Below are 17,390 nucleotides of genomic sequence, written 5' to 3'. Positions count from 1 at the left end.
ATTTCAGAATAGTTTAGAGGAAAATCAACATTTCATGGATTCTTCCTTTGTGGAATTGCTTTTCTTTGTCGGAGAATGAATCTTAAAAGGATTTTAGAATCTTCATGAAGCACCCAACCTATTTTGACCTACATTATGAAACATTGGGTCAATTTCTATCCCCATATACATTTTGAAGTTCATGTGGGTTTTTTTTGGTTTGGTTTGGTTTGGTTTTGGGTTTTTTTCTCTTTTGATCTTTTGGGTTTGGTGGTTGTTGTGTTTTGGAGGTTTTGTAAATTGGTGATAGAGAAATAAAAGGGAGACAAGGATTTGGCCTAGTTTTCAGGTAGAACAAAGATGAAATTTGTCAACATCTTAGAATCTACTTAGAATTTTGGAACATATCTTAGAAGTAGAAACCTAGCATGATGCCCCAGATCTCTCATGATCTTTGATTTCTCTGCTGCTCAACTGGTTGGAAACAAGTCCTGATGATATAATAACTTAAATTTGACTTTATGGAAATTGTGCAAACCCTGGCATTAAGATTCCTAATTAAAATCAGAATGCATTTAAAATAAAATCTTCTATATTTGAGAGCAGAGTGCTCTCAATATAGAATCACAAGATTCAATAATCACAAGATTATTCCGACTCAGTTATTCCATCGTGTGCTCAGTGAAAAAACCTTACAATAGCTGTAGAAATCCCATAACAACCCTATAGACAGTAATTTGTATTTACACATGCAAAACATATTTAATGAATGCCAAAGAAAAGTAGTAAGTGCACACAGCTCTGCTCTAGAAATGCTGCTCTAATAATTTGATTGGAAGCAATAAAACAAAAATATGTCAGGAGCATACCTTGGCAATGAGTGCTCTGAGTGTAGCAAAGCAATGAGTCAGGTAAGTGGTGCTCTGATCGAAGCCAAGAGAATTTACCAGGACCTTCAAAACTCCTCCCAAAAGATTATCTCTGCACTCTACCGCAAAGCTTGCCTACATATGGAGGAGAAAAACAATAACTGTATGAGATAGTTCAGCAAGGAACTAGAAGATAGAAGCTGAAGTTCTGCTTTCCAGTCCATGAGACATCCAGAAGTTTAGAATTTGCAGTTTTTCCACTTGTTAACATCTGCTTCAGAGGAATTTCAAAACAATTCTGTAGTGATCAGGAAGACAGAGTAGAAAATGTCCCAAACATTTCCCAATTTCTGCAGCCCCTCCAATGCATTTTTAAGCTCAGCCAGTTTCTGCAGTGATTCTTGAAGCTCTGTTCACATTTTGTCCAATCCTTCATGTACCTTTTATTAGGAACTGATCCTGTGATAGGCAAGTACCATCCTTTCCCTTGCCTCCTCATGCTCTGATTTCCTGGGCATCTAGGCTAATAGGCATACTGGTATGTTCTGATCCAACCCAGAACCCAAATACTGGGTAGGCTAGGTGTCATGTGAAAACAATGCCCAGTACAACAACAGTCTAGTAGCTAAATGCTCTTCTACTAATATGTTTTCAAGCACCGAGTTTTCTCCTTGCTATCTATGTGCGTGGGTCCCACAGTAGTATTCCCATATCCATGAATTTGGATTGTCTCTCCTATACTGGGAGGTTATGCCTAAACAGAGTCAACTATCACTTTTCACAGTGGTCAAAGGACCCTTGAAATTTTACTGCATCTGACTCCTAGCTGTTAAATACATTCTGCACATTACATTGCTTTAGGAGGGCACATCTCTTTTCAGGACTCCAGGCAGGTCGGAGATACTTTCCTGCACAGAGCATTCAAGGTTAAACCTTTTTGTCTCTTAAATCCTTACATCTAGGATCATACATGCGAGTATGACCAAAGGCCATCCAGCACTACAGTTCTAGATTTCTAATATCTTCAGCTACATTCCTGGCATAAATGAAGGTTTTTCTTCTCTCATCCTCTCCAAACTCCAGGATCATAGTAAGACAGTGGAAAGGGCTTTCAAAAACATCTACTGAAGACAAGGTGGTAGATTTCCCTTTTATTCACAGTAGTGCAATGCCTATAGCAGAAAGGCCTTGTAGCGACAGCATAAGACAGGCAGCAATTTAATCTTTGGATTCATTCTTAGTCATATTTTTCTTATCTTCTTTTTTTTTTCTCTTCAAGACTATACAAGTTTACAGAAGTTCCTGAATTAAAATATTTTGCATTGTCTAAGAAACAAAAGAAGAAATGAATCTTGCTTCCACTGCCTTCTGAGGGAGCAGGGACTGGTACCAAGCCAGCTCTGCCATTTCTCACCTGGATGATGTTCTCTTGCATATCAAGAATGATCAGGTTAGCTTCAGTTGCCAGGTTTCCACTGATCAGGGCTTCTTGATCTAGCTCAGCTTTGGTCCTGCAAAAAGATGTCCTAATTCAAGCATGCAGACAGTACCCTGCAGACAGATAGCTGTTTAAACAAAGCCAAAATAGAAATGATACTATTCTGAATGATCCTGTAAGAGCAAACAATGACAATAGTGTTCAACAGTGTTTCTTCAAAAATATAGAGTCAGCTGAGGAAAGCTGATATTGTAGAAGGAAAGTCTCAAAGGGGACATCCAAAACTAGGCCTCTAGATAGCTCAAATAGATCCTTTTGTTTCCTTAATTGTCCTCTGAGTAATGGCTATGCAATATCACGTTCAATTGTTCAATAAACTGTGCTGTAATTTCTGAATACATTGCCTGTAGCAGGACACAAAAACCTGAAATGGAATAAGGGTAACTGTTCTGACAATTTCAGAAGGAAAAAAGTAAAAATGGCAGACTAGGACAAAGTGGAAATTGCTTCAGTGCCACAGAAGCAGTGTTTAATGTAGGCAATTTAAAATGTTGATTCTTGAGACAGCAGGCCCACTGGGGTCAATACAGCAGTACCTCAGGCCATTTAAAAGAGAACTGAAATATGTATAAAAGATATAGAAAATGGTGGTTAAGGCAATGCATAATACCTTCTTCATTGAGACTTAAGGACAATGTCTGGAACATAACTCCTGTGCAGCTGAATATTCTAAGCATAGGTGAAGCTCCTAACAAAAGTGCATTTTCAGACACCTCTTTTATGCCAGAAACACAAAGAGGAGGAGGCTTTGTACTTTCTCCTAAACTGTTCAAAAAATGTTGCCTGGCCAGAGGATGCCTATAGCTTGAGAATAGAGATCCTCTGACTTGGGACAAATTTCCTAAGGTGCATTTCTGTGGTTGGAGCAACACTCTTACAATCACACTTCTGAGAGACTTCAAAATCTGTAGCAGCTCTGCTACGTTCATTTACCCAAAAATAAAACCAGAAAAGTAGAGCCATCCTTTAGGGCACAAACAGATAATTCTGCTGACGGCTAGGAAAGGAAATCAGGGTAGTAATATGGTTACTATTTACAATGACTGACTCAAAGCAACAAAGAACAGAAGGATCTGCCAAAAGGATGGTGCTCTAATCAAGCCAGAGATCACTAAACATGAGCAAGAACTGAACAAATTGAGTGAACAGTATAGCTGTTTGAACCATTTCCAGCAACCACGGAGCCTTGCACATTGACCATGCTGAACAGATCTTCCCTGACGTGACACATAGTTTACAGCCACTACTACAATCCCAAAACATTATCCTCCCTGACTCCTGATAACAGTGCTTCTTGATATTAACACAGCATGTCAAACCCAGCTTAGCTGATTTCATGTGGCAAAGCATTTACTACAGTACTGTATATAGTGAAGAACCCACAGCAACACCAAAATAAATGTCATACCAAGCCTCTGTGGAGTACTTGATACAACCTGTATCACTAACTAGTGTTTTCCACATTGTTAAGAAGAAGGAAAAAAATGCATAGATAGCTATTTAAACTTCTCATTCACTTATTTGTGACCTCTTTGTTGTGTCATAGCAACAGCTACATTAACATTTTCTATTTTGTCCTCTTTGACAGAAGAGGGAAAAGATTGAAACTGCTGATTTTGTAGTAAAATATCCTAAGAGAAAGAATAAAACATAAAATCCCCAAACAGCTTGGCTCTAATAAAAGCAATATGTCTTTATTAAATTACTTACTTATCTTGCCTCTCATTTGCCTGCCGCCACTGAGTCTGCTCCTTTCTCCAGCGCAGGTTTTCATTTAGCCCCGCTGATCTGTCATTCCCTAAGAGTGCAACATATGTAAGTGAGATTAAAGCAAAAAGCAACACCTAAAGTATGATAACTCAGCAAGAGAAGGAGATATATTTCTGTAGCACTCTGTCAGAATTTAAACCATTCAACTTTACAGCTTCAAGGCTCTAGTAAAAAAGACAGGACCCCATCACTTATTTCATTGAGGATTTTTAGAACATTAGCTTGCTTAATGTCTTCAAAAATCAAACCACAGATTATTCCATTTATTAAATGAAACAACCTTTTTTGCTATGAACGATTTGTTCTTACTGATAATTTTGACACCATTTCTTGGCTCTTGATTAGACACCACCACAATTTTTCAGAACATCTTAAAACTTCTTTCTTGGATCATATTCTTCATATGAAAAGAGTTCAGTCCTAGCTACACCTTGGATAGTTGAAAGTTAAGGATATTTTTATCCACACAAAACTAACAATGGTTTGCAAGAGAAAGGACTGTGGGTAAAAAATATAAGGATGAAAACGGGTAGTGTGCATAAAACCCAACAAACTCATTTATGTCTACAACTATTTGAGTTCCTCTCAAAAGACAAGGGGAAAGAGGGGTATGAAGTACCAGCTGGTATTCTGCAGCGCTTCATCATTTCTCCTCTGGCTCCTTCACCTCTCAGTAAAGCCTCTTCTAGTCGGGCTTTAACATCTCGGGACTTCTGGAGTGCTTGGGTGCTAACTTTATCTGAGGTTTGCTTGCCCTGAAAGTAAAGTCAAACCAGTCGCTACCAATGCCTCCATCTTTGGACCTGAGTCCAAACTACATCTCCAGAATGAGACACAAGAGGAGAGATCTGTAGAAAGGGCAGAAAGCAATGAATATGACTGACTAACATACAAAGGCTAATAAATGTTGCAAATAAGGAAAGAGGTAGCATATGTACTGCTAAGAGACACAAAGATGTAGCTCAGTACTACAGAGAGAGAAATCAGAGAGAAGGTTATTTGATCAGTTTCAGACAGACCCTCTCAGAGAGAGTCCTGAAATCAAGTCCCAGCTCTTAATTAAAGAGTCATCCTTAGTGTACTGTCCACTACTTACAGGAGCTGTCAATATACTTTCCACCAAAAAAAGTCCTCAAATACCCAGGTAAAGGAAAATAATAGACAGCTTAAGCCAAAGTCATAGGACTTCTTGAAGGTTTTGGCTGTATTTTGCTTGAAGGCTAGTGTCCGTTATTTTATCTCAATTAATTTGTCCATTTGCAGTATAGATTAGAAAAGTGCTAATCTAACCACTACTGATAACAGATTTACCCCAGACAGTTGGAATTTATGGAAAAAACCTGAACCAAAGCAGGACCACAAAACCACGCCATGTTTCACTTACCTTGTACTCAAAGCATGAGACACAAATGAAGAGAAGGTCTAAAATTCTGTTCAACTGCATGGGTGGAAGGTCTGCAATCCATTTTTGTATTAGATTCTGATCAGCATTCTTCATGATCCAGAGGAAACAGATCAAAAGATTGCGAGTAGTTTCAGGACCTAATGTGGCACTCTGTCTGTAGGGCTAGAAGCAGATAAATGTCAGTTGAAAGAAGAAAAAGGAGAAGAAGGTCATTCAGGTGAAATAATGTTATTTAAATGAAAGTCAAATCAAATCTCAGAACTGGACTTCAGTAAGTTTGACTTCTTCCAGGTTATAATTATTGTATTTTTTGAATGTATGTATCATTAGTGAAAGGAGCAGTTGAATGCATTTGAAAGACTGAGAGAGGCATAAGAGCATTGTTTGCTAGACATTTGTATTTTAATTTCCCTGGAATAAGGTAGAAGAAGATTCTTTAACTGTTTGGTTTCCTCCTACCATCTAGTTGTGTCAAATTGCACAGTAGATTAAAAAAACAATGAGGAAAGAGATAGAGAGAGAAAAAGAAGGATTTGAGTCCTAGATCCATGTATTCAGCTGAGGCTGGAACTGGAAAGCAGTGTGGCACTCATTTGCTGATCTGGAAATGAGTCTAAGCTGGGTGTGGAAATCAAAACAAATGTGGGAGAAAAAGAGAACTTTGTAGAGTAAAGCAGTAATTAAATGACTAGAAGAGAAGAGGAGAAGATGACAGGCAGAATATGAGGGATTCTTTTGGGCTGGAGGAAACGAAAAATGCAGTTTCTCATGACTGTAGTTATTAGTGACAAGAAAGGATAAAAGGAGAAAAAAAGAAAGAGGAAAACAGATACAAGAAAGGAGACTGGTAGAGCAGTGCACATACCAGGGACACCAGAGGTATTCCAGAGTTCCTGATGTTGAACTGATTCCCTGCAATGGCAAGGGCCACATTTTGGTTGATTGCACCTGCAGACTCTTGTTCCTCTTCTGGGCTTCCTGTGCGTCCCTTTCCACTGCGGATATCTGAAACTAGATTTCAAATATCCCATTGGAACTTCAGGAGCAATCCAGTTGCTGCTCACGTCACAGTTTTCCATTGGTCTCTAACCTAACAAAACAATTGTACTCTCCATCCCTAAGAGTGTTTGGCTGATGTACCAAGCCGTAAAAGAGGCACAGCATTAGCAAGACAGATTGCAGCTATCTGCAAAGACTGCCAAATTATTCAAATAAATAAAAGGTGGTAGCAAATGTGAGGTTGTCTCCGAAATTCAAAGCTAAGCCAGTGCTTTGTAAGACTTGGAACCACTCAGTTCCGAGAAAAGAATAAACATAGAAGCCATACATGGATTTGGTGATACTCAACAAAGTACGTAAGTCAGTACTAACAGGTGACAGAGCCAGTATTGCCTGATGACTAAAGAAAAAGTTTAATTTCAAGTGTCTAGCTGCTTCTATTCCCTACTAGTCTTGAGATCACTATCAGCAAATAGTTACTTATACCTAAGTTCTGTAAAAATCTCCTCTGATTCTAAGCATCCATTTTGTGTTTTGCAAGTCCTGTGTTTCAGTGAAACTGAGTGACCAGGCGGACCCTGCGTGTTCAGAATGAGATCAGCAGCCTCTTGTAACAGATATTCAAAAAGAAGGACACTCTAAAACTTAGCCATATGAGTACACCTGGGCTGCCTCATAATATCTCTTTTCATCTATGGTATGAGGATAATACTTAGATTAGATGAATGATGTGAGATCGATTAGATAGTGTAGACTAAATACTTTGACCTTATCAAACTGAAAGTGCTAAATAATACTTTCACATTAGTAAGTTTTTTGTTCAGATGTCTAAACACAAAATATTTTCAGGACAGTGACAAAAATATATTCTTCAGAGTTTATATCTTTAATTAATTAATTTTTGTATCATGTTAATAGGACTAAGGAGCAATAGAAAAAGACAGAAAGAATACAATCCAATTTCTTTAATTGCGATATAACAGGATGTCAGTATCACTCTTGTTTTCTTCCCTACTGTCTGTTAAGCCTACCTAGATCTCAATATTTCATGCAGACTCCGTAGGTTTTATTTGCAAGATCATAAAATTTACACTAAGAGATATGTAGGAGTACTTACAGATTCATCTCTGGTCTGTCATTTACTCATGAAGTGAGGATACCAAAGCTTTTCCTGTCTGTAAAAATCCAGTTTACTTCTAAGTAAATAAATATTCAGCTTTAATAGACTGTAGGGAATTTCTGCACTTAGCATGATCTCTTTTGTGTTTGATAAACTGCTTAGACAAGTTGCACTAAAAAGCTAAAAAATCCAAAGGGAAAAAGGTCTTACTTGTAAAATCATGCAGTTGTGGTAGTGAATCCAAAATTATACCAACCAAAGGGAGGTAAAGAGCTGCAATTTTAATCTTCACCTCTTTTTTGGAGCAACGTGGATCTAGGTCATGGGAACTCAGCAGGCTAAGGATAGCACTGACAGCTTTTCTTTGCACCTTGTTAATCCTGTTAACATAGAAACTATCCATGAGCTCCATTTATGGATTATGCACAAATCACTTATAAATCAAAGATGTAATAAACACAGAGTGGAGATTAAAGAAACAAATTAATACACCAATATTAATTGGATAATCCCTTCCATTCTGATCAGAGATTCATGTTTCCTTCAAAAGACAGGTATCTTAAATCTCCAAGTTCCTTTACTACAATCAAGGAGTACCTAAGTCTTTCAAACTTCCCATAAAAATTCAGTATGGTGAAGAGAGGTGCTTAAAGAAAAGCATCAAACTCTGGCGAAGGTTTGGTTAAACTCTTAAGCTCAGACAAAGGCATAAGTGTTTCAGAGAGAAGAGCAACCGAAATTTTGTGTTCTCAATTCACGTACTTAGCCAATACTATCACAACAAATAGCATATTTTTATTCACTGCGAGCAGATAAAACAATGACTGGGTCATTGCTGTGTTACAGAGTGACTCATTGAAAAGAGTGGGGGAAACAAGACTGCACTGGAATCAAAGTATGACCTTGCCAAGAGTAACAATGTGACTCGATTCCATTCTAAAATCTGCAAATTGAGATACACACCCCTCGCTGTCTGCATCCAGCGCTGCTGCCAATTCAGTGAAAAGTAAGCCAGTCAGAAAGTGTTGCTGGCGATATTCGGCTGAGAGGTCAAACATACCAGTGATTTTCTGGTCCTGGAAACTAGAGCAGGAGCTGGAGTTCTGCGGAAGTATATTAGAAGTGTTAAAGTATGATCACCGAAATCAAGGCTTCTTAAAGAGGTTATATTCACAGTCTATTAGCTAACACAAAATCTCTACCAGAGGAAAACCACAGACTTGAAGGAAGATTGGACATTTTGGAGGAAAACAACTGTGTGTGAAATAAAAACTATCTAATTTCAAATGAGTCTCTTGCTAGGATGCAATCTCATCCTTTTCATTCTGTACCAGCAACTCAAGTACTTGACATTTTTTGGGACGTAAAATTCCTACCCTGTCTGTATTCACTCATTTCGAAAGGATGCGAAGTGAAAATTTTCTCCATGTTTACAATTCTTAATATTGCTCTTAATATTGCAGAGCAGCCATTGTGTATCATACAGCAAGAGGCTGCCTATACATTAAGTGAGACTTTGGTGTCTTCAGCATCCATGATGCCTAGCATGGAAGTAAGGCCAGGAAAGATGTGAACAGTGTTTCCTTTCAGCCTGGAAATCCTTGGCTGAGCTTGCTGGCAGCTGGCATAATTTAGAACAGCCTTCAAACTGCTGTAACTCAGAGCTTTGACTGATATACAGCCAGCCCAGGAACGGGGCTGCTATATATGTATTGTGAACTTCTTAGCTTCTCCAATCACCAGTGTATGCCACAGGTCACCTGGAATGTTTTTGTGACCCTGATCAGGTGACTAGAAGTCTTAAACTCTATTTCCCACTGCAACTTCTCGGTTGTAAGAGTCCAGATTTAGCTTTTAATTTATACTCTTCAGTATTCTTCCCCAATATTTCTGCCAGTCACCTAAGAATAGTCCCAAAACACAAACACATAAAGTATCAGTATACTGCACAGCGGCAGCTGTCATCCAGCATATGGGGTCAAATAAGACACATGTCTCTGAGCAGCCCCGTATTTGTGCTTCAACCCACTCAAATTCAACCTCAAGCAGACTGTACTATGGCTGCACTATGTTTGTGTGGAATAACACTAAAGTGTAGAGCACCCATTAAGTGCATTTGGCTTCTCTCCAAGAATTTAAAAAGATTTATTCACAAGGCCATATTTCTACTTAAAATCTCAGTCTAGGTAGGCAGCACTCCTGCTGACAGATCAAAATTACTGCAAGGGTGGTCAGCTAACATATTAAATCATCCAAGGGCCAAAAAAATAGGTTACTCTTAAAGGAGAAAAAAAAGTTGAGGATGTTGCCTGAAGGAAAGATTGATTAAACTGGTGTCTTCCCAGCTCTGACTTGCTAGAACTAGTTATAAAAGCTATGCTGACCTTTTTTTGCCTCATAAGCAGAATAGTCACATTTCTAGTTCTTTGGCATCTGGGATTAGCATTAACCAAATGTATTGGGAAACTTCAACTCTAAGACCTTCAAGCTTTATTTTTAAGACCAGGAAAAACTTCAAGAAAATACTGTATACTATTATTGACCTGTGAGAACCCTTAAGGTATGAGATGTAGCATCCAACCAATTCTTTGGCAATGATACTTGAAAAAGAAACCATGAATTTTAACTGCTCCATTACTCTGAGTGTTTTTGTACTTCCTATTGTTTTTAGTTTCAATTCTATTCCCCTGTCTCCAAGGGTTATGGCAGTTATGGAGCATTGCACTGAATTGCTTCATCCCAGTCCTGACCCCTGCAAAACCACTGACGTGGAAAACAGACAGGCTAGCACCCTTCGATAGAGGGTTTGTACCATAGTAAAAAAGCAAGTACCATCTAAGTAAAATGTAGAGGAGAAGAGCACAAGACTGGCAAAACAGTGCGTGGCATGCCAGTCAACAATTTCTCTTTTGAATGTGTTCATGAACTCCATGATCAGGAAGATGGATGGGAGGTCCTGATATTCAGGAAATCTAGAGTTGTATAAGTATCAGGCCAAGTCTGGAAAAATCTGCATGTACTGGGGATGACATCCTGGGAGAAATGAGAAATGATGGATACTGCTTGGAGAGACCTACTCAGGACACCTGAGTGTTTCCACATAGAAAATCATACAGTTAAAAATAAAAAGGAAAACACTGTCCAAACACAGAGAAATCATGGACAAAGTCATAGCATCATGTGTACTACTGCAGGGGTGAGGAACCCAGAACAAAGAATGCTGCTACTGGAAAAAGACAGTATGATAATCCTGCTCTAAGCAACAGGAAGGTGCAACAGAAATTCACTATTCCAGGATATTGAAAAATGCAGTGTATTAGTCACTAACTTAAAAGTGGTAACATCCACATCCACTTGGAGAATTAGAAGATCAGTTAGAAGGCAAACACACAGAAAGTTTTCTGTGCACTGATGCATGCCATAATTCTCCAAAACAGATAATGAAATTCACAAAATTCAGAGAATATTCAAAGTTGGAAGGGACCAACATGGATCATCAAGTCCAATTCTTAACTAAATGGCTCATACAGGGTTCAAACCCCCAATCTTGGTGTTATTAGCATCACGCTGTAACCAAACTTGTGGTTGTGTACAGATGGGATAAAGGTGTGCCTGTTAATTAGCCTTCAGAGCTATGTTCCCTTTCGACCTGTTATGTCTACCTTAACAGTCATTTTCTGTGTGCATGTTTCTAGAAAAGCACATATCTGGGTCATGTTAAGTTTTAACTTGTGTAGATGCAGTTTTGCAGTAGTACTCCTATTCCTCCTTCTTCTTTCAAGAGGGAAGTTTTTCTCCCTGATCCAACAGCGCCTAATTTGAAACTAAATATTTGAATGCAGAGCAACAGAAGTCTTTCTCTACATGTGTGCTTCATGTGACATTCATACAATATGATCAAATGGATGACTACCTGGGAGGATAAGGAGGGAGAAGGAGATGCTGGAGCAGATGCAGATGTCATGAAGAAGAAGTTCAGATTGAGGTAATGCTCATGGCTGCAGAGAATTCTCAGGAACTCAAGTCTCATGGAAATCAGGGTGGAGAGTGAATTCAGCTTGTTTGAAAGCTAGAAAAACAAAAAAAAAGTTGTAAAGTGATGAGCATTTATATGCAATTACCATGCAGTGAAATATCCTGCTCCCTGAAAAGGAAATAGACATATAGCCCAGCATACATTAAAACGTTCACTGTACCTAACTAGCTTCCATATATTAGCTGCTCTTCGTTTCACAGTGATGGTGTCTCTCTCCCCGCTCCCCAGCTGACTTCCCAAGTTCCCAAGAGATAATAAATTGTTTCTTTCCTTTTTCGTCCCAAAAGAAAAACAGACAATATTTTTCTCTTTTGCCTAACACAAAAATGAAAAACAAACTAAACTTTTCTGAGTCTGTGGCAAACTCATAAAAAGTCCTGCTAAGCAACACAGGGCATCAGTGGTCTTGTCAAGTCTCTTCATATCAGCAGTGACATCAGTGAAGTATAGCACATACTACAGAAAATGGGATGGTAGCCACCTTGCATTCTCCTACCATCAGCAGACAGAGGGTCTTCCGTTGGCAGAAAACTACAGCATGTGTAAGAGTTCACAAAATAGAAGGAAACGTTCCCCTTCAAATACAACAAATAATCTCGTCACAACATCCTGCATCATCATCTATTTCTAATTTTTTAGAGAAGACAGAGAGGTATCATTTTGGTTGACCACCTCAAATCTAAATACTGTCCTCACTGCAATAGAGGAGTCAGAGACTAAAAGTTGATCTGTACGGCCTGCAGAGCCTACTGCTAAGGGATGTAAAAAAGTAAGGGAAGAAAAGTGGTTCCATGGATGCTCTGCAGCAGTGCAAAGTATGACATTTCTAAAAGAGTCTTCACCTTCACTCAATTGTTTTTCCTGCAGACTACAAATCAAAAGAGGTTTAAACTCACTGCATATGCAATAGGAAATAGGAAATTTACCTGGACCTTTAACACAACTCAAAGGATCTTGATGGATAAACTAATCAAACAGAACAGAATACAGGACTGGTCATAAGCCAAATGCAATCCCAATCATGCATGGTGCCTACCTGATTGCAGTAATGTTTGATGAGATTGAACACAAATCCTCGGTCCATTAAAGAAAGAAGATCATACAAGAAAAATGCCAGGCTGATATTAATTTTTTCTGCTTGTTCACTTTCCTTGAGAAAAAAAAGGAAAAAAAATCAGTTATGATGTATAAAACTTACATAAAGGTGGAAGACTTTTTAGAGTCATGAAAAAGTAGCGTAGGGGCCAGCTCCCCTTATCTCATGGGACATAAAGAACAAGATTGTTTCAGCTCTCCAGTTCACATAATCTTATTAAAATTGCACAGAATCACTTCTGTAAATTATTTCAAGTCTTGTAGCTTTCATAGAGCAATATCATGGGATGAATGAACAAGTTCATCTATGCAAACCTTTGGGGTGACAACAATGAAACGGAATGTGAGACTGTTCTGAATTCCCTATTGGCTGCAATCCTGCATATGATTTTTTTTTTTTTTTTTTTTGCCTATTGAGTCTCAGAGAATGCCGATTTAGGTACTTAAAACATAAAATATTGCTCAAAAATATTAATAAAAACCTGTGCTGTCTTTGCTGATGGAATGCCAAGAATTTTGCTTAGAAATTCTAAGTGTAAAACTTACAGTAACAAAACACTTCTAAGATAAATCTTGAGAGGTTTATCATTCAGCAGCTAAGCTGTTGCATGCTTAGAATTGGCCTGATTACCAGAGATACACAGCCTCAAGTAACAATCACACAGAACTTAATGTGGTCTCTAAAATGAGGCTACAGTTACTTCAAACATATCAATTTAAATCATAAAATCTCAGTAGCATATGTAGTTTCCCAAGAGGAATTAATGGAGATGCCTGAGGGATCTGCACTCATTTAATGTTCAGAGCCTTCAGGTGAGCTCACTCAAAACTGACAGAGGAGATGACTGAGAAAAATATTGCCCCTACTGGCACCTCTGACTAGTGAGAACAGGTGTGCCTCACCTCAGGGTGGCCACAATTTAGTTCTTCATTTTTCAACCTTTTTGTTGCTCTTCAGGAATACACAGTACGGAATTTACACAGCAAACTATTTTTCTGTATGAAGAAAAAACTAGTTTCCATTACCTTATTGGATAGGCTAGCATATGCCAGACATATAACTGTAGAAATCCAGGGCAATCTGACATGCTCAACCACGTATCATAACATTGATTATTACTGCTTGGATTTAAAAATCAAACACCCATTACCTACTGCTTGTACAACTAACCAATGGCCCTAATTCTGAAAACACTGCAGTGGGATTTTCACACATAAGCAGGTTCTATCAAACTCACGCTATCAAAATCGAATTGAACTAACAGGCCACAAAAACTGGTGTATTTCTTGTAAGGAAGCAATAAATACTAGTGTGTTGCAGAGACTACAGTTCTGTTAAAATATTTTTAATGTAACAAATTTTTATTTCATAACATATTTAAAAAAAAAAGTCACTGGTGCCTTAAGTAAACATTTATGTGGAAATGATTTGTCTGCATGTGGCTATCACAGAAGCACACCAAATGACTGAGCAAAGGCTAAAGCTTTAGGAACAACTTTTTGGTGGACAGTGACAACCCCTTCTGCCATTCTCTGCTCTTGCCTTTTCCCAGTTTCTGCTCCTCAACAGCACGGCAGCGCACACTTGGAGAAAGTGGATCAGGAAACTGAGCTGGTTGATAAGTGATGTGGCAGGCCAGCTCTCCAGCCTGCTCTGCTCTGTGGCAAAGCACTCTGCTGGGCTAGCACAGTGCATTTGGCAGCTCTGGGGCATGAAAACAAGTTGGTTGCAACAACTAAACAAACAGTGACTCAATGCCTATCTGTTGCCTAAATTTTGTCTACAGGCCAGTGTGGAGTGGTATCAGTAGTAGCTGACAGTAGCAATGTTAAAACATAAATTGCAATTTGTGATCCCTTCCACTTTATAATCTGTTATATCAGTGCAACTTGTTAAAAAGAGAAAGAATTTCATGGGACTTAGGGCTTATTTTTTGTCTTTAATTTTCAAGTAGCCAGTGCCTCTTTACAGAGATCAGGGGTTAGATCACTTGCTTTTGCAACCCTCATGAGGAACTCTGCCTTAATATTGCAGAGTCCACTGCTACAGAGAACTCAAACGAGGAATAAAACACAATGCAGCAGGAATGAGGGTGACTGTAAAGGGGGATAAGACCAAGAAGCCCTGCTTGGGCTGCAGTCTGATGCTCTGGCTAACCTGGCATAAAGCATCACTGCCACTGAAAATGGATGCTCAGCCTTTCCTGTCAATGGGAAAGGGAGTTCTCTCCCTGTATGTTGCAGCCACACTGATAAGCAAGCTGGGGCACTGAGCTGAAGAAAAACGATCTGCCAAAGGAGTGCAAGGCTGACCTTTGCCTTGCCACAACTCTAGCTTAAGATCCATGTGAAAATATCGCTTCAGTATTGGCCTAATTCTAGCAAGACTCCTGAAGTTTAAATGGGATTAAATATAGCTCAGGGTTACACAAGGTCAGTAGCAAGGATCCATGCTGATTATTCCATGCACTTACTTTTGGTGGTTTGACTAAAAGTGCAGCAATCTCTGAAGTAATCACACTAACTATAGTGGTGATATCATCTTTGAAGCGATCGGAGAACCGAGTTCTTCGTGGGTTGTCTTGCTTCTCTATGTTATGAACATACTGAGCCATACTTTTTATCTGTAAAGCAGAAAAAAATACTAAAAAAATGCCCAAACAGGGGGTAAAATGCCGCTTTAAGTTTGTTCATGGAAGTAAGATTTCCTACTTCTTTTGCACTGAATGTAATCACTTGTCTTCTCAGAGCTGTTGTGATAAATCCTACTTGTAGCAGCAATGACAGCAGAGAGCTTAAGACTCAAACACAGACAGACATTGATTTCTGTCTATATTCATGCAGTTGGCTACTCTCAGCACCTGAAATCAGAATCACCCTCCCCCAGACCCTTACATCTGCAGTTCTGAAATGCTGCTGTTTGCATCTTTTTCCCTCCATGATGGACAGGGAGTGACATGTGTGGAATTCTTATTTTTTGACCTGATGTTGGGTTACATATATGCTGCCAGTGGAAATCAGTATGCAATTTCCACTGACATACATCACCTCAGGGCTCTGTAAAACTGTGTGTTTGGGGAGCTTTGTCACTGCTCCCATGTTATTAACAAAATGGAAAAGACAGGAACAGGTATTCACAGAAAAGGAAGGACTTGGTTTGATGAGTGTCTCAGTCTTTTGGAAGCTGTGGACCACTGCTCATGTAGTTCATGCAGAACTTTGGCACCACAGCCATCAGTGTGGAATGGGGGTGAATATGAAGAATTCTTTAGTTGTACTTCCATTATTTGAGACCTTCCTTTATGCAGTGTGGCTGAATAACTAAAGAGGTCACCACCCAACTAAATCTGTGCCTGAAGTACCTACTGCATTTCACCATTAACCAACTGTGAAATATCACTGTCAAATCTTACCAGGAGCTCAAAGAAGAACCAGGCATACTTGAAGACAGATTCTCTCACCATGCCTGTGCTGACCACCATCTGCAGTGCCAGCTCCTCGTGGAAATGCTAGATAATAAACACAGACTGTTGGAAAATGGCTTCTCAATCAGCTAGTCTTCCATTTTCAACATTTCCCCATCTTCCCTGTGGGAAACTCCTCCATACTGGGGAGTCTACAGCTGGATGGGGATGTGTGGATGTAGGATAAGAAGGTAGATTTGACCAAAATGATGTTTAAAGAATGTTGGTGACACACAGACTTTGGGACCCATTTTTCTGTTGATCCAGAACTCCGAATAACTGAACAGGGAAATGCCTTTGGTCTATCCTCAGGCCATTGGCTGTGTGTATGACAGAGAGTAGTCATGTTTCCCACTACCCACTAAGCGTTTTCATTTAGCACATCCATGTGTTTTTGAGAGGAGGTAGAACTGGTGGGAGAGAAGTATACAGCAATAACCACAGCAGACCTTGCATAGAGGTCAGGATGGAATTTCTTGGTTCTAAAAGCTACAAAAAGGGACTACGAAGAACACCCTACAGAAGAAAGAGGTGGCAAATACTTCTGAATGGAGTTTACTGTAACATGTAAAGGCAAGTATCCAAGGGTAAACAGCAGTGGAAAAGCTCTAAGATCTTGAGAAAGAGAGTAAAGTAGGATCCAAACAGGCTGCTACTTGTCTAAATCTGTCCTGGAAAAACAGTCTAAAGACTCTGGAGCAGAAGCAGAAAAGTTTGAGTAATATTTACCCAATGATTCAATATTCCACCACAAATTCCTTGTTTGATAAAACTAGTTGTCATTCTGTTCTGTTTCTCCCCTCTCCTCATTTAGAAATGCCAATTGCCAGCACTGCCACAGGATGCTCCATGTTCTGTTAATGAGTTCCCTCGCACACAGTGGTACCTTTTTAGCCTACCTTTTTATTGGATGGTCTTGGGTTTGCACAAATACTTGACATGTCATTTGTCCCTTCAACATAGTAAGACATCCGACTGGAGCTGTGATCCACAGGCTGGGGGACACAGTCAGAAGAAAAACATAATAGTAAGTTAATAAATTACTTAAGCTCATTAACAGAGAAGAAATCATCAGCAGCGGGTTGTTTGTGGGTTGGTTTTTTCCTTGTTTGTTTGTTTTTTGTTTTGTTTTGGGTTTTGTTTTTTAAGGGTTTT

The 17,390-nt window shown here is 39.1% G+C and overlaps 1 protein-coding gene across 5 annotated transcripts in view; it reads right to left on the bottom strand.

Annotated features, from left to right (window-relative positions):
• DOCK8 (dedicator of cytokinesis 8) overlaps nucleotides 1–17,390 on the bottom strand; it is an 88,143-nt gene that overhangs the window by 17,767 nt on the left and 52,986 nt on the right. For all 5 annotated transcript variants that reach the window (XM_027635058.1, XM_027635059.1, XM_027635060.1 and 2 more), the window contains 13 exons: nucleotides 17,135–17,230; nucleotides 16,185–16,280; nucleotides 15,246–15,395; nucleotides 12,713–12,826; nucleotides 11,554–11,709; nucleotides 8,604–8,743; nucleotides 7,851–8,020; nucleotides 6,387–6,532; nucleotides 5,501–5,683; nucleotides 4,736–4,871; nucleotides 4,057–4,144; nucleotides 2,263–2,359; nucleotides 849–983 (listed from right to left, as the gene is read on the bottom strand). In XM_027635058.1, the coding sequence (XP_027490859.1) occupies nucleotides 849–983; nucleotides 2,263–2,359; nucleotides 4,057–4,144; nucleotides 4,736–4,871; nucleotides 5,501–5,683; nucleotides 6,387–6,532; nucleotides 7,851–8,020; nucleotides 8,604–8,743; nucleotides 11,554–11,709; nucleotides 12,713–12,826; nucleotides 15,246–15,395; nucleotides 16,185–16,280; nucleotides 17,135–17,230 (1,707 nt within the window). The remainder of the gene's footprint in view (nucleotides 1–848; nucleotides 984–2,262; nucleotides 2,360–4,056; nucleotides 4,145–4,735; nucleotides 4,872–5,500; nucleotides 5,684–6,386; nucleotides 6,533–7,850; nucleotides 8,021–8,603; nucleotides 8,744–11,553; nucleotides 11,710–12,712; nucleotides 12,827–15,245; nucleotides 15,396–16,184; nucleotides 16,281–17,134; nucleotides 17,231–17,390) is intronic.

This window comes from Corapipo altera, unplaced genomic scaffold (genome assembly GCF_003945725.1).
Source record: "Corapipo altera isolate COAL_440 unplaced genomic scaffold, ASM394572v1 61411, whole genome shotgun sequence".
Classification (NCBI taxonomy): Eukaryota; Metazoa; Chordata; class Aves; order Passeriformes; family Pipridae; genus Corapipo; species Corapipo altera.
Note: the sequence above shows the minus strand (reverse complement) of the source record. Positions and strands in the feature narration are given on the sequence as shown.